This window comes from Coturnix japonica, chromosome 8 (assembly GCF_001577835.2).
Source record: "Coturnix japonica isolate 7356 chromosome 8, Coturnix japonica 2.1, whole genome shotgun sequence".
Classification (NCBI taxonomy): Eukaryota; Metazoa; Chordata; class Aves; order Galliformes; family Phasianidae; genus Coturnix; species Coturnix japonica.
The window spans coordinates 2511779-2534155 of NC_029523.1; the positions used below are offsets into that span (position 1 = coordinate 2511779).

The following is a 22377-nucleotide window of genomic DNA, read 5'->3' on the forward strand; positions in this document are numbered from 1 at the left end:
TCTGCTTTGTTGTTATTGCACTTTGGGCAGACTTCTAGTTAGGATTCTGACTAGCTTAGCTTTTTACTTAGGTATTACATTCACAAGTTGCTTTTCTTGTTGCCCTGATGTGTATCAGTCTGTTACTACTGTCACTGGAGTACTGTTAAAACACTGGTTGGTCTATGCAGACAAAACTCTGGCTAGATGGGCACGATCCGGTGTGGCCGGTTTTGTAATTTTGTGTTATTTCAGTATAGCTAGATGACATTATTATGAATATCTTGAACTCTTGTGAATGAGAACTTGAGGCTTAAAAACAGATTAGTTGAGGAGCACTGAAAAACTATAACAGACGCGATGTACTGTCAAGGCAGAAAGACGCAGGTTTTGGTGATTCCATACTTTTACAAAAAAACTTGGTGCTGAAGGAAGCATTCTGTTTCAGAAAATTTAATGAAATAGGATAAAGAAAAGCAATGGTATCAGCAAGCCTAATTTTTACAAGATTGCTATAAATAGTTTTTTAATACATCAAAAATACAAACAGAACTATCAATCCTGACTGTTCAGTTCAAATTCACTCTTTGTAGGAAAGAGACAGAGCTGCTCGGATAATTCAGAAATACGCAATAAACTTCTTGACTCATCGGCGCCTCGTGAAGAAACACAATGCAGCAGTCATCATCCAGAAGCACTGGAGAAGATACTTAGCTAGGATGATTTTTTTAAATCTAAAAAAGACAAAGTGGGAGGAAGCCAGGAGTAAAGCGGCCACAGTAATTCAGGTAATTTGTTGTGAAGTGAGATGACACAGCAAGGAAACCCTCTGAAACCTGGAAGAAACAGTATTGCTCAGGGTCATTTGTTCTGCTTACAGCAACGGATGTCTATTCAGAGAGAAATGGTAACATGGTTTTAAATCTGTAATTGTTTATTCTTAGTAAATATTTTATGCCGATGTACCACAAATATTTACACACTGGACTTAAACCAGCCAGGACTAATCAGATAGTTCTCCATTGCTTCTCTGCAGATGTTGAAGCTAGAGGTGGTTTCTCTCCTAATGTTACGACACTTGCAGTTGGCGCTTTCAGAATGGCAGAAATTAGTTACCAGTTCATAGCTAGTAATTGGCTAGTGAATTCTTAAGATATTTTCCCCGCTGTTACCCAAAGCTTTCTTAAGATTCTTTGCAAGGGATGTTATTTTAATATGTAATCTTTCATTGACAGGGCTTTTTTTTTTTTTTCCCTCGGGATATAAAGTGCTTAAAATAGCAAAGATTGAAGTAAATAGCTTTTTAAAATTGCATTTGTTTGTTTTTAACATACATATCTGGTCATTAGAGAATCATACGGGTAGGAAGTGACATCTGGAGATGCCCCAGTCTAAGCCTCCAGTACAACTGCTGTACTAAGGCATGTTCCCTAGAGCAGGTTGCCCTGAAAAAGCATCTGGGTGGTTTTTAAATATCTCCATTGAGGGAAAATCTGCAGTATCTCTGTTCATCTTGCTCCGGTGGTCTGTGGGATAAGTAGGAATACAGAAGCTTTAAAACATCTGAGGTCAATAGTCATCAAATTTAGACCTAACTCAAGCTATATATATGTCAGTATATACTATATACTATACTGACATACTATGAAAATTCTAAATTTTCTGTTTTTCCCTGTAGGCTTATTGGAGGAGATACTGTGCAAGGAGAAGTTATTTACAGCTAAGATACTACGTTATTTTTGTACAAGCAAGGATAAGGATGTTGTTGTCTGTTGCTGCATATAAACGAATTCTTTGGGCTGCTGTTACAATTCAGAATCATCTGCGCGCATCTAACTTGGCAAAGGAACATCGGCAAAGATATGTAATCTTAAGGTCTTCAGCACTTACTATACAGTCTGCATTCAGAAAATGGAGACAACACAAAATTCAAGAGAAAATCAGAGCTACTTTAGTGCTCCAGAGGTATTTCAGGAAATGGCAATCTTCAAAACTGGCTAAAAGAAATAGAGCTGCCCTTGTCATTCAGTCTTGGTATAGGATGAACAGAGATAGGAAATGGTATCTACGGACTAAGAGAAGCATTATCAAGATTCAGGCTTGGTACAGGTGTCAGCTAGCTAGGCGTACTTACCAGGAATACAGGGCACAAATAGTGACCATTCAGCAGTATTACAGAGCTCATAAATTAGGAAAAAAGGAGAGAGAGAACTATTTGCAAAAGCGTGCAGCAGCAGTAGTTCTCCAAGCTGCATTTAGAGGCAGGAAAGCACGCGTACTGTACGAGCAAACAAAAGCAGCCTGCGTTGTTCAATCACTGTGGAGAATGAGACAAGCAAAACTAAGATTTCTGCTATTAAAAAAATCTGTTACTATACTGCAGTCACATGTGAGAAAATACCAACAGGTAAAAAGATACAAAGAGATGAAAAATGCTGCTTCTGTAATTCAGGCTTGGTATAGGGCACATGTCGCTTCTAAAAAAGCAGCCTTATCTTTCCAGAGGATGCGCCTGGCTGCCATTGTCCTTCAGTCTGCCTACAGAGGAAGGAAAGCTAGGAAAGAAGCTCACGTATTGAGATCTGTGATAAAAATTCAGTCCAGTTTTCGTGCTTATGTCATCCAAAAGAGATTTAAAAACTTGAGAAATGCAACAGTGAAAATTCAAGCTTGTGTGAAGATGAGACGAGCACGTAGGTATTACTGTGCCTTAAGGGAAGCAACGCTTTATGTCCAGCGAAGGTATCGGTCTCGTAGATATGCTCTTCAGCTTCAAGAAGATTATAGGAAATTGAAGGGAGCCTGCATCAGAATTCAAGCTGCTGTTCGAGGCTATCTTGTCAGGAAACAAATAAAAAGGTGGAGAGAGACTGCAATATTTCTCCAGGCACAGTACAGAATGAGGAGGACCAGGGCACGTTACTTAACAATCTACAGTGCTGCCGTTGTCATTCAAAAACACTATCGTGCATACTGCAAGCAACTCTGTCAGAGGCAGGAGTTCCTGCAACTTAAAAAAGCGACAGTGTGCATACAGGCAGCCTACAGGGGTTATAAGGCACGCAAAAAGCTTAAGCTTGAACACAGAGCTGCTGTCAAAATTCAGACAGCTATTAGAGCTCGTGCTGCAAGAACTAAATATCAGGCAATGATTCGAGCTGCTGTTGTGATTCAGCGATGGTATAGAACTTGCGAGACCAGTAACAGGCAAAGACTGACTTTCCTAAGGATAAGAGCAGCGGTGCTTACTTTACAAGCGGCTTTTCGTGGTTACCAGGTTCGAAAGCAAATTGGAAGACAATGCGCTGCTGCAATGGCAATACAATCTGCCTTCAGAAAATTCATGGCTGTGAAAAAGTTCAGAATTATGAACCGTGCTGCGCTCACTATCCAGAGGCGTTACAGAGCCAGCGTCACAGGCCGAAAACGACGTCAGGAGTACGTTGAGCTTCGGAACTGTGTAGTACGTCTGCAGGCGATATGGAGGGGAAAAGCACTGAGAAAAAAGATTCAAAAGCAGCACGATCTTGCAACAATTATTCAGTCCTATTACAGAATGCATGTCAATCAAGTAAAATTTAAAAAACTAAGGCAATCCACTGTAGTGATTCAGAGATACTTTAGAGCTTACTGTATGAAAAGAAAGCAACGTGCACTTTATCTAAAGATGAAAGCGGCTGTGCTAGTCTTGCAGTCTGCGTACCGTGGGATGACTGTGAGGAAACAACTGAGGGAACTAAGCAAAGCTGCGACCACAATACAAGCAGCCTTCAAATTGTACCTAGTAAAAAAGGACTATGTAAGACTTAGATCTGCAGCAGTAGTAATTCAGAGGCGCTATCGTGCAATTATTCACACTAAATGTCAAAGGCAAAAATACTTATCTTTGAAAGCAGCTGCAATCAAAATGCAAGCGATTTATAGAGGCGTAAAAGTCAGACAACAAATTCATTCTATGCACCGAGCAGCTATTTGTATTCAAGCCATGTTTAAGATGCATCGCGTAAATAACAGATACAAGGAAATTAGAATGGCAACAATTATAATTCAAAGACAATATAGAGCATTTTGTTTAGGCAGAGTACAACGTGAGAAGTATTTGGAGCTCAAGAAGTCCTCCATCGTCCTTCAGGCTGCCTTTAGAGGCACAAAAGTTCGACAAGACTTAAAAATAATGCATCGGTCAGCAGCACTGATACAGTCTTATTATAGAATGCACAAACAACGGAGAGATTTCAGAAACTTATTGCTGGCAACCAGAAAGATTCAGCAGTGGTATCGTGCTTGTAAGGAACGAAATACACAAGTTCGCAACTATTTGACTGTGAGAAGTGCTGCACTTTGTCTCCAGGCTGCATTTCGTGGCATGAAAACGAGAAGATTTTTAAGAACTATGAACGATTCTGCTGAACTTATTCAAAGAAGATTCAGAACTTTTCTCCAAAGAAGACGTTTTATTTCCCTTAGGACAGCCGCTATTGTGATTCAGAGAAAATACCGAGCGACAAAACTAGCAAAAATTCAACGTCAAAAATATCTCTCATGGGTTAATGCTGCTGTTATCATCCAGTCAGCCTACAGAGGCTTTGTGGCAAGGCAAAAAATGCGGCAGATGCACGAAGCTGCTACGGTCATCCAAGCAACACTGAGAATGCGTAAAATTTACGTTTCTTACCAAGCTCTCAGATTTGCTTCAGTAATCATACAACAACATTATCGTGCGTACAGGGAAGGGAAACGTGTCAGAGAGAAGTACTTAAAAACATACAATTCTGTTTTAGTTCTTCAGGCTGCCTACAGGGGAATGAAAACAAGACGCTTCTTGAAGAAAAGGCACGAGGCAGCTCTTATAATACAGAGAAACTACCGCATGTACAGGCAGTACCACCGCTACAGACAAGTTCAGTGGGCGACCCAGCTAATACAGAAGAGATTCAGAGCGAACAGCCTAAGGAATATTGCAGTACAGCATTACTCTTCATTTAAGAAAGCGGCGATTTGTATTCAGAGGGCTTTTCGGGACATGCTCTTGAAAAAGCAACAACAAGAAATGCACCGTGCTGCTACAGTTGTTCAGAAAAATTATAAAGCTTTTCGAGAACATCAAAGATACCTCTCTCTTAAAGCGGCTGCTCTTGTCTTTCAGAGAAGATACAGAGCTTTGATTCTGTCTAGGCAACATAGTCAGGAGTATCTTTGTCTTCGCAGAGCAGCTATTCGTCTACAGGCTACGTACAGAGGTCTCAGAGTGCGCAAGAGCATCGAGCGCATGCATTTAGCTGCTGGTACTATACAATCAGCCTATAAAATGCACAGGAATAGAAGGGCCTATCAAAAAATGAGAACTGCGGCTATTGTTATACAGAACTACTACCGCTCCTATGTTAAAGCAAAGAATCAACGAAAGAAATATCTGACGATTAAGAAATCCGTTCTTCTCATTCAAGCATCTTACAGAGGCATGAAGGAACGACAGAAGCTGAAAATGATGCATGCTTCAGCGATCGTAATACAGTCTAGTTATCGGATGTACATAGAGCATAAGTATTACAAACAGTTGTGCTGGGCCACCAGAGTTACACAGCAAAGGTTCAGAGCCAAAAGAGCAAAAGAAGCCGACATGGAAAACTACACAAAAATAAGAAAGGCCGTCATTTGCCTTCAGTCTTCTTTTCGTGCTAAAAAGGCAAGGCAGTTGCATAAAACCAATGCTGCTGCGCTACGCATCCAGTCGTTCTTACGAATGCGCGTGGAAAGAAAGCGTTTTCTCGTGAAAAAAGCAGCAGCAATAACGATCCAGTCGGCGTTTCGATGCCAGAGAGCAAGGACCCGCTATAAATCCATTCAGAATTCAATAGTTGCTATTCAGAGGTGGTATAGAGCGTGTCACAGGGCTCGTTTACAGAAAGCAGAGTATTCTGTTCAAAGGCAAGCAATAATAATTATTCAGTCTGCCTACCGTGGTATGAAAGCAAGAAAGCTAGCAAGACAGATCCGTGCCACAAGGAAGATTCGGTCTTTTCTTCAGATGGCTGTGCAACGTAGAAAATTTGTTCGACTTAAAAGAGCAGCTATTACGTTACAAGCCTATTACTCAATGCACAAAGCTAAATCACAGTATGCGAGCTATAAAAAAGCAGCTGTTGTCCTACAGCGGTGGTACCGATCCCACTTGATTGTAAAACACCAAAGAATGACCTACTTGCAAACCCAGAAAAAAATTATCATTGTGCAGGCTTTAGTCAGAAGATTCATTGTAAAGAAGAGGTTCCAGAAAATTAAAGGAAGCGCAATAAAAATTCAGGTACTTATACATGTATGATATTGTTTGTTGTTCTCCATTTATTTGTTTGTTTTGGAGAACTGCTCCAATTTCAGAAGACGGTTTAAAACAGTATATCTTACAACAGAATCGTGTTCTGCAGTATATTAAGTGTGTAAAGGGTGTAACTAGAGCGGGACAAAGAAATGGTTCTGGCTCTGTTTTGTCTTTCCTTGCTGAGGTGTTCATCTCAAAAATTGTATTCCTTTTTTTCCTATCTTTCCCCTAAAGTTTTACTGTTTAAAATTTGATCTCTGATATTTGTGTTACTACTGTTTTTTTAAGAACGTTTTTATCCTAACTGGGTTTCACCTGCTTAAATATTAATAGCTCAAGGAATATTTTCTTAGTAGTGCAAATGAAAGTTGTCTAGTTGCGTTGAAATAAGTGAGCTCTAGTACTGGATATAAAGTGAAACACAGGCTGGAGAAATGAAATGAATGAATTGGGTTTTTTTGTTTTTTTGTTTTTCTCAAATTAGAAAGGAAAAGGACATAATCCCTCATAATTTGTCACTGCTGTTTGCAGACAAGAAAACAGCTGTGCCTTCCTTCCCTCCCTTTCTGGGGAGAGGGTAGAGGTGGCGGCTTTTTAGTAATTATCTGAATATGTAGCTTTGTATGTCCTAAACAAGGTGAGTGTGATGATTTTGCTTAAAAAGAGGAAATAAGAATTAACTGGGGGATCGGAGCTGTTTTAAAATCAATTGTATTGTTAATGTGGAAAACAAGTAAGCGACTATAGCGATGTTTAAAAATATGCAGTTGTGTTCCCTGTCAGTACCATGCAAGTGGGGAATTAGTCCAGGATTTGTTTTTGTCTTTCAAGGCACTTTTTCGTGGATTTACTCAGAGACAGCGATACCTTCAGTGCAAGTTTGCTGCTTTAGTAATACAGCAACACTACAGAGCGTATCAGATGCGAAATGTTGAACAACAAAGACTCAACCAACAGAAAAGAGCTGCTGTCAAAATTCAGGTAATCCGGGAAGGTATTTTGATTTGGGGGTTGGTTTTGGTTTGGGTTTTTTTTTGAGGATTTGGTTTTGTGTCCTTGTGGGGTTTTTTTCTGTTGCGTTTCTTGTACTTCTTTTTTTATGACATAATTATTTGTACAGGTGTCGGTGGCATTTGTAGTATTTCTCTAGCTGCTTTTTCTGTTGTGCAGAAAACAACTTCCAGATATCAGAAACTCATAGATACTTTCAGTATGGGACAGATAGGAATCCTAAGCTCCTTTCATGCTAAAGGGACTTTGTCTTTTAATTTAGTTAGCTCCGTTGTAAAAGAAACAGAGGTGACATTTTTGTTTTTGTTTGTTTGTATTTAATAGGCCGCATATAGAGGATTTAAAGCCAGGCAGATGGCTAACAAAGTGAGAGCGGCACGAGTAATTCAAGCCTGGTTTCGAGGCTGCAAAGCACGGAAGGAATACGCATCTGTGGTAGCAGCTGTACGCATTATTAAGAGTCACTTCAGAACAAAACAACAGAGAACCTGGTAATGCTGAAGTTGAATTAGTTTACTTCTAAAAGGTTGTGTTATATTATTACTTTGCACTGCTTTGCACTCTGGCAAGTAGCTATAGATTCTCAGATTCAGTCCCTCAAGCGTGTACATACTATGCTGGTGTTGATCGTGTTGATCTCAGTGTTGATTCGTTTGCTCGTGATTTTTCTTATGTTTAAATATTTTTTAGGGGCTAGAAGCCACCGAGTAATTTTGAATTTTATGAATAAGAGATTTGGATGGAGTGATCTTTTTCTTTATCTGTTCTTTTTTCTTGATCTATCTTCTTTATTGTCTACTTGTTGTTATTAAAATGGTGCTGTGAGGTGGTGAAATCACACTGCTCCTGGAAGCACTCAAGAAACGTTTACATATACCGAGGCATACGTCTTAGTGGGAAATGTTGGTGACAGGTGGACTAAAGGTTTTTTCTAACCTTGGTGATTCTATAGTTGAATGAAAATTCCAGTGTGAACAGAATGGGATGACAGATCATTTCTTCGTAATGTGTATTGAAATTATTAAATTAGCGTTCATCCATTTTATGGAAATGGTTTGACAAGAAATGCTCTACTAGATCAGACTGTGGTTTGATCCCATTCAGACCCGGGTCCTGTCAGAAACAGGAGACTATGTGAACCTGAGCAGTTACTGAGATCCTCCCTCAGCATCAGCGTTCACCAGATTATGAATTATGAAGCATATATCCTTGCTCATTCTCTTTATTATCCTTCTTCTGACCTACTGAATGTCCCTTTGCCTTTTTAAATCTGCTGCTGCCTCCACTCCCTCATTTTGCAGCAAGTTCCCGGAGTGCCTACTGTGGGAAAACAGAACCTATCTATTGTAAATCAGTCATTTTTGTGTTGCAGGATTTGGTTGGAAACAGCTTTGCTTTCAGCATGTTCACCTAAACATTTCTGTAAACCTTCTCTAGGCCTCTCTCTCATCTGAACCACCCAGTTCTTCTAAGTGTTACCATCTTAATCCGTCACTCCATCTTCTCTGTTTTAGTCATTCTCCCCTGACATTGCCGCATCCTTTCTGAGATGTAAAGATTGTAAGCAAACATTGTCCTTAAGATTATTTTAATTAGCAGCGAAATTATGTCCTCTGAAGTGTTCTCAGTGTTCTTCATCGTGATGCCCTGATGGGTTTTTGGCTTCCGTTATTCACTGGAAATAACATAAAAAGATTTAACCTGATGGAAGAAACATTTGGTTTTTTCTCTTCTGTTTAGTGTTTCTATGTTTTCTCAGACTATTCTTATTGTTTCAGTTATCGCTGTTTGGCCACTGGATTTTTTAGCAGAGATTGCATACGCATGTTCTTTGGATACAGTGTCTTACCTAGGCTGCCTCTTTCTTTGCCTCACTTCCCATATCCAGAAGCTTCGTGTTCCACTTAAACTTAAAAATGTAAGTGTTCTCAACAGTTAGAAAAACCTGAAATGTATTTTCTTGACAGGTTTTTGAAAATGAAATCGTGTACACTTACTATTCAAAGAAGATGGAGAGCAACCCTTACAGCGAGAACGGTTCGGCTTCAGTTTCTGGCAACTAAGAATGCAGTACTTAAGATTCAGTTGGCATACAGACGGTACAGAGCTAGAAGACTGTTAAGAAAGGTATGTTTTCACTTGCACCCTGTCCCATGGCCGTGTTATGTTTTCATCATTTTTGAGTGAGTTTTGTCATCGATATGTGGAAGAAAAAAAGTGGGGCCATTCCAGAGATTGCTCAAATCAAAACTGTTTAATCTTCAAAATATTCTGTTTATGTCCTTTTGCTTTATGCAACTAGGTTTCAAGCAATTCCAGTTATCGAATTGCCCGCTATGCCAAAAAGATGAAATGTGTAAATGATTTATTGACATTCTTGCTTACAAAGGATGGAGTTATGCCAATGTTCTGACCCCGCTTAAGGAAGGGAAAAGACCTTCGGAATTGTGACAGCAGATTTTCACATAAGCTAGTGCAACGTTTGGTTGCTTGTGCTTCCTATTTTATTTTTGTACTTTTAAGTTTCAATTATAGAAAAAAATTTCCATCATAACAAAAAGATGTATACATATATTGATTGCAACAGGTATAAACCCCACCTCAATTAACTCTTTAAATTTTTGTTTTAGAAGCACAAAGCTGCATGTTTGATCCAAAGAACGTACAGATGTTTTAAGGAGAGAAGGAAACTTAATCGACAAATAGCTGCCGCTTTGACTATCCAGAAACATGTGAGGGCTTGGCAAGAGGGCAGGCTTCAATTTATGAAATACAACAAAATCAGAAGAGCTGCCATTAAACTACAAGCATTTACACGGGGTTATTTAGTCAGGAAAAAGGTTAGTATACTTCACTTTAAAATTACTCTTGATGTCAAGTATCACTGATACTCCAGAGCAATTTTAGCATTAATTTTGTGTGACAAGAAAAGAGCTCAAACTGTTAAACTCTGATTCCCATTGAGTGCTTGGAGAATTATGTGGGTCGGAGGTCAGATTATTATGTGCTTACAATGAAACTGTTCTGACAGTCACTTTGCTGCGTATTTGTTCTGATTAGAGATCTAGGAATGAGGAAAGATAGCAGCATACATAGTTCTGAGGTGATGACTTTGGAGGTCATTCTTCAGCAAGATGCTGAAGAATACTTGGCTGTGTGCATTGTTCTTCATGTCAGTCAGCTGCCTCTGGGTATGCAAATTAATGACATGCTTTGATCTGTTTTCTTCCGACAGTTTTCAGAACAGAAACAAAAGAAGAGACTGCTTTATTTTACAGCGGCTGCATATCATCACATTTCTGCAATTAAAATTCAAAGGGCTTATAGGATGCACCTCTCCTATAAGCTAGCAGAAAACCATATCTCATCAGTTGTTAAAATACAGGTCAGTCTAATTATTTTACCTAATTAAGGATAGATGATTTTGTGTAATGTAGTCTGCTGAACTGTAGCAATAAGACAAAGTGGTCCCTTAATTTGTAAAAATAAAGCTAATATAGTGTTGACAATGTATTAAAAATGCTGCTTATACTCAGCTAAGCAAAATAGAGTGGGTGTTAGCAGACGATGGAGGCTTAAACAGCCCAAAGCTGAGTGTAGATGGGAAAGTTTGGTTTCTTTTGTCCACCAGTCTTGCTAAAATAATCTTAAGTGCTGTCTTAGCATAGTGGAAGTAGGAAAAATCAGACTCAACAATGCTCATGAGACAAAGTGCATCTACTTAAAGAAACAGCCCTTGGGTTGAATTTGCATATCCGTAGCGTGGTTGAAATTACAAGGGACCTGTGAAGGTCAGCCAGTCCAACTACCGGGAGCATGTCTAGTTGGCTTCTGATGATCTTCAAGGAGGGAGATCTACTGTCTCTTTGGGAAACCGGTTCCAGTCATTAGTCACCTGCACGGTAGTGTTTCATGACGTTCAGAGCAAACCTCTTTTGTTTCAGTTTGTGCTCCTTTTCTCTTGTCCCGTCAGCACATTCTCTCTCCTTCCAGCTGAGAGAAAAGGGAATGCTTCCCTAACTGCTCCTAGTTTAGATTTCATTTTTCAGTCACACATTTCTGCTTTCGTGAGGCCAATTACAGCTGAGATGTGATGTGAATGCTAGGGATTTTTAGAGCCTGTATGTGTCAAAATTTATGTTTTTCACTTTTTATGAGTGCTTGTTTTGGATGGGAAATGGGGGTTTAGGAAGAGGTCTTCAGTAACTCTGAAGCTATTTTAATTTTAAACAGAAATGGTTCCGAGCAAAAATGCAACAGAAAAGATTTCAAAGAGATTATCAGAGAATCATTCAATGTCAGCGTCTGATCCGAGGCTGGCTAAATCGCAGGAATGATGCGGCCACCGTCATCCAGCGAAATGTACGAAGATTCCTTGCCTGCAGACGTAAGAGAAAAATCGCAGTTGGAATAATTCGATTTCAGGTGAACACCTCTTATAAGAAAACAGATCTCTTTTGGTTGTTTGGTTTTTTTTTTGTTTTTTTTTTTCCTTCTGAAAAGTTTACTTTGCTTTGTGAATCTGTCAATTAAATTACAAGCCAAATCAGTTTCAGTTCAATTAAATACAAGCAGGACATACAGTAATACTAAGCAGGTACTGCTTGAGGCGACTTACGAGGGAGAAGTTTTGGACCATGTGTGTATACACGCTGATATGCTTTGGTCTTTCATGTTGCAGATCCAGTGTTTGGAAGATAAACGCCGAATGTGATTATTAGGCAGTTATCAAAAAATGAGGAACCAAAGTATTTAAATGCTTGATTAGACTTACATAACATTGATTTGGAACATTGGTAGTTGTTCTGTTATCTGTTCTACTCATTTGCCTTTTTTTTTTTTTTTTTTTTTGTCTTTGTGAAATTCCATTTCTGCAGGCATTGTGGAGAGGATATTCTTGGAGAAAGAGTAATGACACAGCAAAAACTAAGGCTTTAAGGCTCAGTTTGGAAAAGGCTAACAGAAAGAGCAGAGAAGAAAACAAACTGTGCAACAGAACCTCAATTGCTATTGAATACCTCCTAAAATACAAACATATTTCTTACATTCTTGCAGCATTGAAGCATCTAGGTCAGTATTTCACTTTGTTACGGAATTACAGAATGGTTTAGTTTGGAAGTGAACTTTAAAGTTTCGGTCCCACTGCTGTGGGTCAGGGTCATCTTCCACCTGATTACGTGGCTCACAGTTCCATCCGTTCTGACCTTGCACACTTCTGGCAATCCACATCTCAGGGCAACTTGTTCCATTGCCTCGCAACAATCACAGTAAAGATTTTCTTCCATATTTCTAATCTAAATCTATTTGCTTTTAGTTTGAAACTGTAATTCGCTTGTCCTATCGGTACAGCCTGTGGTGTAACCGATAGATTTCCTAGATGACAGTTAGGAATTGTTCTGCAGGGTAAAGTTCATCATGATGTTAATGCTTTCTGTATGATTTTGAAAAGCGACTGAGTTGCGTGTGATCAAAGAGATGAGATTCGTTTTTTGAGACTAAAAGTAGATAACTATTTTAAGAGCAAAATTAAAAGGCTTGTGTAGAGATAGGAAGTCCTGTGCGATCGCTCTGATTTGCAGGCCATCCTTGTAATGTATCACGTTATAGTCAGCTGTATTTATTGTCAGTAAATCTTCTGTTTGGATTGTTTGGTGTCCTTAACTTTTAATCTGAAATACTACAACTGTTCTATTAGAAATAAGTGCTTAAATCCAAACTGCGGCGCTTACCTCTTTGCGAGTTTGATTTTAACATAAAAGCAAGCCCAGTTACTTTGAAAACAAATTGCTTGTGCTTCGGAGCCTTTAGTGAGTTTTTTTTTCCTCTGTTACAGAGGTGGTTACCAGACTCTCCCCTCTCTGCTGTGAAAATATGGCCCGGAGCAGAGCGATCTTCACTATTTTTGTTCTGATTCGAAGCTGCAACCGGAGTGTTCCGTGTATGGATGTGATCAGATATTCAGTTCAAGTCCTACTTAATGTTTCAAAGGTAAGTTTGTGGTTTTTTTGTATTGGGTTTCTAAGCAATAGAATACTTTATTCCTGTTTTTACTTATCTGCAAAATTTCTGTAAGGTTTGAAAATTAAATTAATAATTTTGAAGAATAAAACAATTTCTGAGATTTAATTACTTACTTGAGAAAAGTAAAACATAGTTATTACATTTGGTAAACGTAAGCATTTTCACAGGCAGAAAGTAATGAAATTTACTTCTAAGAGATTACATTGCAGGATATCCCAAGTATTGCACAAAACTATGGAAATATGTAAAACTGTGTACCAGTGGGTTAGGACTTGTCTGCAATTGGCATGAACTGTGACATTTTTAAAGGAAAAAAGATATGCATTTCTGAAGATACACTACTTGTTCAAATCCATGTCAAAGAATAGAGAACTTACGGAATTATTTTAATAAATAATTAAAGCCAGAGTAGTTTTGATTTTGAAATTAGAAATAAACCTGCCAAACACAGGTTTTCAATTGTATGTCCACCCTATAGACAGTTATGTTCAAATACTTTGTTTATCATTTCAGGAATAATTGGACTATTGAGGCTAACAGTATTCCTAAATTATTATATTTACATTATTATTTGAAATGTAGAATCCATCCTTGGGGATCTTTCTCTAAGGGTCTGGGAAGCAAAAAGTGTAGCTTTTTGTTACCTGTTAGAACAGAGTGACATGTAAAAGCAATTTTTGTCACTTGGATGCCAGACGAGCCACAGACTTAATCGAGGGAAGATTATGGATCCGCTTTTTGCTCTCGTTGAGAAAGTCATTTGAGGCTTGCTTTTTATATGATCTCTTATTTCTTTCTGATATAACAGTATGAAAAAACCACTCAAGCAGTATATGAAGTGGATAATTGTATAGATACATTACTGGACCTTCTGCAAATGTACAGAGGGAAAGCTGGGGACAAAATTTCAGAAAAAGGAGGAAGTATTTTCACAAAGACTTGTTGTTTGTTGGCCATCCTTTGTAAGGACTCAAAAAGAGCTTCGGTAAGGCCTGGATTCTTCTTGGTAATGTTTGATTTATCGTTGCTTTTTGCTCTTTTATGTGTTGGTGTTATGTGTATTTGCTGGTGATTTTTTTCCTCCCCTCACCTGATACCCGTTACCTGTTATAACTAAACGTTGTCAGTGGGAAAATGCAATTCCAAAGTGGTGGAAACAGTCATTAGCCAGCGCTGCTTGACTTTGTCTCTCCAGGCATGACACTGAGATTTTGATCCTGCCATATGTGCGAGATGATGATGTTGCATTTGTTACTTGAAAATGTTTCTGATGAATTTCTATCAGTTTCTTTGCATTATGTAAAGTTTAGTTGATGCTTTAAAAAATAAAGCATTAGTTTTTTCCCCCTTCTTCTGAGAGTTTGCCATTAGTTTTCAGATACAGTTAAAATCTTTATTGTCATTAAAACCTAGCTACATTGTTTATACCTTTGTATGACATACTGGATAATAACAGAGATGTAGCCTGTTATTGGAAAAAAAAAAAACAAAAAACTGTATTTGTTCATACAACTAGAGTAGTCTGTGATCCGTGCTGTAAATAGGCATCATCAGCTTTATTCAAGTTCATCCATCATATGTGAGCGCTTCGGTCATTCGGTCACTTCTAACCACGGTGTTACTTCCTGATTTGACATGAAGAAGCACAAAACCACTGATTTGTCTCCCTGTACCACTTGTTAGACAGCGATGACATAGTAAAATTATCTCAAATGAGAAATGATGAACATTTGAATTGCACTTACAGAAATTTCTGAAGTCTCACGTAGCGTTCCATGCACATAATTGGATAGCGGTGGTAGTTGGTGTGCTGCTTTTAAAACAGTCGCGCTGTACCTTGGGGCAGAAGTTTGGCTTACATTAAAAATGCTCTATTTTTATTGAATGAAACAGATGTCTAAGTTTAAGTTACTTTCAAATTCATAGAACTAACAATGAATTGTTTTCACCTTTTCTCAGGAGATCCGAAGCGCGCCACGAGTCATTACGTGCATTCAAAGCCTCTATAAGCTTACAGCTCGTAAGTGCAGAATGGATGCAGAGAGAACGCTTGTAAAACAGAAGACAAACTCTTTAATTAGTGGATTTTCCTTTATTCCAGTAACTCCCCTGAGAATAAACACAGTTTCAAGGTACGTGCCTAAAAATTAGTGTGCACTTTTTGCAGTGACAATATATCATTTTAACAATAAACCACTGCTATTTCCACAGAATTAAACCAGACTGGGTTTTGAGAAAAGACAACATGCCAGAAGTTGTGGATCCTCTCCAAGCAATCGTGATGGTGATGGATACGCTCGGCATCGCCTGCCACTGAAATGTAAATGAATGCGTTCGTACAGAAGGCACGCAGCGGGCAGCAGAATGATTTTAAATTGCTGGTGAATAATCGTCAAGCTGCCCTGGAACATGGTTTTGTAATTATATTTTTGGTATTGTATACAGCTTTTGAAATCCTGCCAAAATCAATTGTACAATAAATTCATATGTCCTTGTCTATTTTAGTGCTGCAGCAATGTGTTGTTCTTGTACAGCTCTGAATCTTACAAATATCGTGGTATTTCTCAGTCTGACCGATGGTTGTGTGGCTGTTCGTATGGGACAGTTACGCTGGCGTGTCTGATGTGGAAGGGTGTGGGAAGGAGAGAGAGCGTGCTGACTTGAAATCCAGCCTGTGATTTCCTGGGGCTTGAGATCACTTTCTAGCACACTATGAGGGACCGTGTGTGACTGGAGGAAACTTCAAACAAGAAAAATTTCAACTGCAGGATTATGGTGGAACAAAGGGCTTTTATAAGGGTGAATTTAGAAACTCTGACCTGCTATTTTAAGGGAGGTAACTGTGAGATTTCTTACTGTCACGTCATCAATACATTACAGTGTGCATCTCAATCGTCAGCAGGGACAGACGGTGTTTATAGAATCAGAATCATAGAATTACCCAGGTTGGAAAATACCTTGAAGATCATCACGTCCAACTGCAGCCTTACCCATAGTACCCTAACTCTTAACAACCCTCTGCTAAATCGTATCCCTGAGCATCACATCCAAATGGCTCTTAAACACAATCCAGGGATGCGCGAGTTACCCCTCCCTGGGGAGCTTATTCCAGTACTTGACTACCCTTCCTGTAAGTAAGTGTTTTCTGAAGCGTTTCATCACAGCATCTCCCTGAAATTCTGTGTGTTCTTATAGCAGAGAAAACCAACCCCATCAACAGATAACCTCCCACCTTCTGTCACCAGACAGATGTTCTAGACACATTCCATGTTTTGACACACTGAAAAATGACGGCTGAAAATCCAGCAGTTGGACATTGATATTAAAGATTCCCGAGAAGCAGCAGTCAGGGTCTTTTTGGATTCCCTTCCATTTCCTGATAAACATGCATCAGTGTCACAAAAGTGTTCTGCTTAGAGGGCGTGACAGAAACATTGTACCCAAAGAACTGAACGTGGTTTCTCAGTTATCTGAGTTGGCTGAACTTTACGAGCAGAATAAAGAGTGTCACTGCTGGTGTGTCACTTGTTTCTAACAAGTGCAGCCACATTTCCTTGGAAGCAGAAAAATGCAGAGGGTGGAAAAGAGATACATGTCAGGGAAGCATGCAAGTCTATTGAAAAGTATTTAATTAATGCTAAGAAGAGATTATCCAATGTGTTCCTGAAGTAATCGTGAGGTAATACTGTAATAGCAGCTTCCAGGCCAACAGATGACATGCACACATTGCTGATAGTAACGTGCTTGTCTTGTAATTCTCTGATAACGCTCCACCAATCGACTGTTCTTACACAGGTTATAGTTTCACATGTATTACATGTTCATTACCTCCCCGCATTCATTATCCTGTTCACCCCCAGTGATTGTCAAACAGACATGGCCTTATTTCGCCCTCATTGACATCACGTGCCATCCTTCTGGCAGTGCGGTGGCCTTTCATTAGTCCTCGAGGGCTGTTTGTGTGTTTCATCAATTATTCCAGGCTAAATTCCATTTAAACTGTAATTCCTAAAGGAGCAGCAGCTCACACAAATGGTTGTATGCGCTGTGCTATGATGCTGCTCGCCTCCCAGAGCAATCCCCGTATTATGTAGGAGTGAATGTGATCCTTTGGCCCAGCTGTGACACCCCCATCACCGAACCCGCTCCTTCTCGCAGAGAACGTTGCAATTCGTCGCACAGTCTCGGTGGGATCCGTCCCCTCGCTCTGCACTACGCTGCCATTTGCACATTGCTCCCATCATCTTTAGTCACATTTTCTCTGTGATCGAAAGGTTTAACAATCGTGGGGTTTTTGTTTTGGGGGGTTTTGGGGTTTTCTTTTTTGGATGTGGGCCGAGGGGGAAAGCGGGGCGGAGGCAGCACGCGGGGAGGGGCCTCTCGGAACCGACACGGCCGGGCCGTTCTCCTGCAGCGCGATTCCGTGTCATTGCATCGGCGTCCAGCGCAGAGCGATCCGTTCGAGTCGGGTACAGCCCCGATAACGACCCCCAGGTGCCGCGGGGCCGCCCCCGTCCCCGCTCAGCTGATATTGGTTGGAAGCATCTTAAGCTCCGCCGGAGATCGCCGGGTGTCAGTGGGCAATTCGTAGAGCTGCAGGACGGCTGGACTGGAGCTGGTCGCGTTTCTTTGCCGTGCCGCAGCGCTGCCGGGGGTGAGAAGCTACGCGGGGGGCTGCTGTTAGAAGGTAGCGTTGGGATTCTGTTTAACGTTCTGTGATTGCTGTTTTGTTTCAGGTTGCTGGGAGACAGCGCGCAGCGAGGATCAGCCCCACCCGGGTAGCGATTCCGTAGCAACGAGACGGTGGAGGCGGTGAGTCGCGGAGGTCCGTCCGTCTTGGGCGGGAGGCTGCCGGGCTCTCCCGGCTTTTCGGAGCTGGAGTAATGTGGCTGCCCGGCTTCCCCGGCGTTCGGGGTCAGCAGGACCAGGTAAGCGCTCTCTGTTACCAGGACCAGGTAAACGCTGTCCTTGGGATTTGCATAGGGGCACCGCTTGGCCACATCGATTTCTTTAGGGTCCGCTCGGTGCGGTTGCTGGGCTCTCAGGCAGCCTATTAGTAGGCCGCGGTCCCCGTGAAGGGTTTCGAGGGCGCTCCGGCCCCTCCGGCGTCCAGCAGCGGGAGCGAATCGGACGGGACCGTGTGTATCGTCCTTCTACCCCCGTTCTGTGTCCTGAGGTGAGTTTATTTTCTGTGTATCCTGTATGTGGGTTGGGATGTATGGTAGCAGAGCAGAGTGCCTTGTGTTTAGCATGGCTTGATTGTGCTTTCCTTTGAGTGTGCAGATGTGTGGCAAGAGATCTACAGGATGTATGATATGGACAAAGGGAGAAGTTTCAGCTGTGGTGAGTAATTGGGTATGGTAGTGCTGTTCAGTGACCTGGGGCAGTTTGCTGTTGCTCTTGGTGAGGCTAAACATTCCAGAACTGTTGTTTGTTCAGGTCCAGGTGCAGCTGGTCTTGTGAGATGATGTTCCATGTCATTGGCTGGGAGGTGGGCTCTTCAGAGGTGGAAGCAGGAGAGCTGACGCGAGAGGTAGGCCTAAAGTTTGACTGTGTGTCCTGTTCTTTTTCTTGTGTATCTTTTTTGCTCATTTTTTTTGATTGCTAGAGGCTGGGGTGTGCACTGTCTCATCTCCAAAGAGATAATAGATTTTTTTGGGGGGTCATGCTGGCTGGTGGGGCTCCCCCTCTGTGAGGGCGTGATGGGAAGCCCCTCCCCCCCCACCCCCACCGGGCTTGTGGGGGCCCCCCCTGTGGTGTTAGGGGGCGGGGTGTGATGGGGAGCCCCCCCCACTCCCATCTCGGGCTGGTGGGGGACCCCCCGTGGAGTTTGGGGGGTGGGGGGTGTGTGATGTGCAGTCCCACCCTCCGCCCCCGGGCTGGTGGGGGCCCCCCCTGTGGTGTTGGGGAAATGTGTGTGTGATGGGTGGGGGAGGGGGGTGCCCCCCCGGGCGGGTGGCGGCCCCCCCTGTGGTGTTAGAGGGGGAGTGTGTGTGTGTTGGGGAGACCCCCCCCCGCGGGCTGGTGGGGGCCCCCCCCTGTGGTGTTTGGGGGAGGTGTGTGATGAGAGTCTCCCCTCCGACCCCCGTCCCGCGGCCTGGTGGTGCCCCCCCGTAGGTGTTTGGGGTGGTGGGTGGTGTGTGATGCGGAGCCCCCCCCACCACCCCCGGGTGTTTGTGGGGGGGTGCTCCCCATCACACCCCACCGATCATCCATCACACACTCCCACCCAATACCACAGAGAGGGGGCCTCCAGTAGCTCGCGGGGGGAGGGGGGAAGACCTCCCCCATCACATCCCCCACCCTCCCCAACACCACACGGGGTCCCACACCAGCCCGGATGGGGGTCCGGTGGGGGGCTCCCCATCACATCCCCACACCCCTCCCATCACACCCCCCCAACACCCACAGGGGGGGCCCCAAACAAGCCAGGAGGGGGTGGGGGGCTCCACAATCACACACACCCCCACGCACCCAAACACCCAACGGGGGGTCCCCACCAATCCGGGTGGTGGTGGGGGTGGGGGCTCCAAATCACACCCCCCTCCCACCCATCACACACCCCCCATCCCCCAAACACCACAGGGGGGGGCCCCCACCAGCCCGGGATGGGGGTCCGGGGGGGGCTCCCCCATCAATCCCCACCACCCTCCATCACAACACACCACCCAACACTACGGGGGGCCCCACCAGCCCGAGGGGTGGGGGGCTCCCCCATCGACCCCACCCCCCCCTCATCACAAACACACTCCCCACCCATACTCACCAAACCCCCCTCCATCAAAACCCCCCACGCACCATCACCCCAAAACCCACAGGGGGGGCCCACCACTAGCCCGGGGGGGTTTGGGGGGACTTCCCCTATACAGCCCCCCACGCATCACACCCCCCGCCCACCCATAACACACATCCACGGCCCGCCCCAACACGACAGGGGGCGCCCCACAGCCGGGGCGGGGGGGGGGGGGGGTGAGTACCCATCAACAATCGACACCCCAACCACAAAAGTACAGGGGGGTCCCCAGTAGCCGGGGGGAGGGGTGGGGCTCCCCACATCCACCCCCGCAATCCCACCAACCCAGGGGTGCCCCACCAGCCCCGAGGGGGGTTCTCCCCGCATCAACACACATCAACCCCACCAACACTACAGGGGGGGCCCCACCAGCCCCGGGACACAGCGGGCAGTGGTGGGGGTGTTCTGGGGAGCCTTCCCCTCCCCCCCCCCCGGGGTAGTGGACCACCCCGTGGTGTTGTGGGGGGTTGGGGTATAATTGGGAAGCCACCCCTCCCCCCGGGCAAGTGGGGGCCCCCCGTGTGGTGTTGGGGAAATGTGTGTGGTGATGGGTGGTGGTGGGGGGGGTGAGAGGGTGGGGTGGGGATGAATTTGGAGCCCCCCACCCCAGGGCTGGTGGGGGCGGCCCCCCCTGGTGTGGTGGGGGAGGGGGAGTTGTGGATGGAGAGGGAGGGTGTGTTATGGGGAGCCCCCCCCAACCTCCCTTTTTCCCCCTCCCGCCCCCACACCAACCCACCTTCCCCGGGCTGGTAAAGGGGCCCCCCTAGTATGTGTTGGGAGGGAGCTGTGGTGTGTTGACGGGAGCCCCCCCCCCCCCCCCTCCTGCCTCCCCTCGGGCTGGTGGGGCACCCTGTGGTGTAATGGGGGATGGCGCGGGGTGTGATGGTGGAGCCCCACCCCTCTCCTGCCCGGCGATGGGCGACTCCCCCCTGTCTTTTGTTGGTTGGGGGAGTTGGTGTGTGAGGTGGGGGTGTGATGTGTGCGAGTGGGTACCGGTCCCCCCCCACCGCCCCGGGCCTGGTAGGGATCCCCTTGGTGTTGTCGGGTAGGGGTGTGATTGCGGGCACCCCCCCCGTCACCCCGGGCAAGTGGGGACACCCGCGTAGTTTGCCGGGGTGTGTGTTATGGGTGGGGGTGTTGTTCGTATGTGTGTGTGGGGGTGGTGTGCATTGGGGGCACCACCCTCTGTTGGTGTTGGTGTGGGGAGGGGGTCTGATGGGAGAACGCCCTCCCCCCACCCGGGCCTGTGGGGGACCCCCCTGTGGTGTTGGGGGTGGGGGTGTGTTTGATGGAGGGGGGTGGGGTGTGATGGGTGGGGGCTGTGTGATGGATGGTGGGGGTGTGATGGAAGGGGTGGGAGGTGTGATGGATGGGGTGGGAGAGTGTGATGGAGAGCTCACCTCCCCACCTCCACCCCCCGGGCTTGTGGGGACCCCCCGTGGTGTTTGGGGGGGGGGGGGGGCGATGGGGAGCCCCCCCCAACCCCCTGGGCTGATGGGGGCCCCCCTGTGGTGGTGGGATGCGTGTGTGTGTGGAATGGGTGTTAAGGGGTGTGATGGGAGCCCCCCACCCCCGCGGCTGGTGGGGGCCCCCCTGTGTTGTGGTGGCGGGGGTGGGGGGGGGTGTATTTGATGGAGGGGGGTGGGGTGGATGGGGGGACGGGGGGGGAGCATGGTGATTTGGAGCCCCCCCCACCCCGTGCTGGTGGGGAGCTGGCCATGTCGCCCGACCCGCCTATTGGTGTTTTGTGGGGTGGGAAATGTGGCATGGGAAGCCCCGGCACCTCCCTCCCGGGCTGGTGGCGGCTCTCCCTGTTGTTGGGAGGGGGAGTGTTGTGGTTGTTTGGGGAGACCCCCGAACCCGCCGGGCTGGTGGGGCGCAGCCACGCAGGCATCGAAGAGCACGTATCAAGCCAGGTGGGAGAATGTGTGTTGTAGAGCTGGGGAGGCGGGGGTGTGACTTGGAGCCCCCCCCGGGCTGGTGGGGGACTCCCCCTGTAATGTGTTGGTGGGGTGTGTGTGGTGTTGGGAGCCCCGCCTCCCCCCCCCCCCCCCCGTGGTGTTGGGGGGTTGGGGGGTGTGTGATGTGGGAGACACCCCCCAGCCCCGTGTGTTTGTGGGGGCGTGTTGCTGCCCCATCCACACCCCCACCTCATCCATCATCACCCCACCCAACATCACAGGAGGGGGCCTCCATTAGCCCGGGCGGGGGATGGGGGGGGAGAGACTCCCCATCACAACCCCCCCCCAACAAC

The 22377-nt window shown here is 44.9% G+C and overlaps 2 protein-coding genes across 6 annotated transcripts in view; both read left to right on the top strand.

Annotated features, from left to right (window-relative positions):
* Nucleotides 1–15834, top strand: part of ASPM (assembly factor for spindle microtubules) — a 31452-nt gene extending 15618 nt beyond the window's left edge. Inside the window, exons 17-29 of the mRNA XM_015869339.2 lie at nucleotides 573–767; nucleotides 1658–6283; nucleotides 7130–7279; nucleotides 7634–7800; nucleotides 9277–9436; nucleotides 9940–10149; nucleotides 10545–10694; nucleotides 11543–11734; nucleotides 12187–12379; nucleotides 13143–13297; nucleotides 14139–14315; nucleotides 15290–15462; nucleotides 15542–15834. Coding sequence (XP_015724825.1) covers nucleotides 573–767; nucleotides 1658–6283; nucleotides 7130–7279; nucleotides 7634–7800; nucleotides 9277–9436; nucleotides 9940–10149; nucleotides 10545–10694; nucleotides 11543–11734; nucleotides 12187–12379; nucleotides 13143–13297; nucleotides 14139–14315; nucleotides 15290–15462; nucleotides 15542–15647 — 6654 coding nt within the window. The 3' untranslated portion in view covers nucleotides 15648–15834. The remainder of the gene's footprint in view (nucleotides 1–572; nucleotides 768–1657; nucleotides 6284–7129; nucleotides 7280–7633; nucleotides 7801–9276; nucleotides 9437–9939; nucleotides 10150–10544; nucleotides 10695–11542; nucleotides 11735–12186; nucleotides 12380–13142; nucleotides 13298–14138; nucleotides 14316–15289; nucleotides 15463–15541) is intronic.
* A 2307-nt stretch (nucleotides 15835–18141) lies between these two features.
* LOC107317155 (coagulation factor XIII B chain-like) overlaps nucleotides 18142–22377 on the top strand; it is a 24918-nt gene continuing 20682 nt past the window's right edge. Inside the window, exons 1-3 of one of the 5 annotated variants that reach the window (XM_032446356.1) lie at nucleotides 18142–18258; nucleotides 18614–18673; nucleotides 18770–18863. The gene's annotated coding sequence lies outside the window, so the exon portion shown is untranslated. Of the gene's footprint in view, nucleotides 18259–18389; nucleotides 18507–18579; nucleotides 18674–18769; nucleotides 18864–22377 lie in introns of those variants that run through there. The other 4 variants (XM_032446359.1, XM_032446355.1, XM_032446357.1 and 1 more) reach the window with 4 other exon arrangements.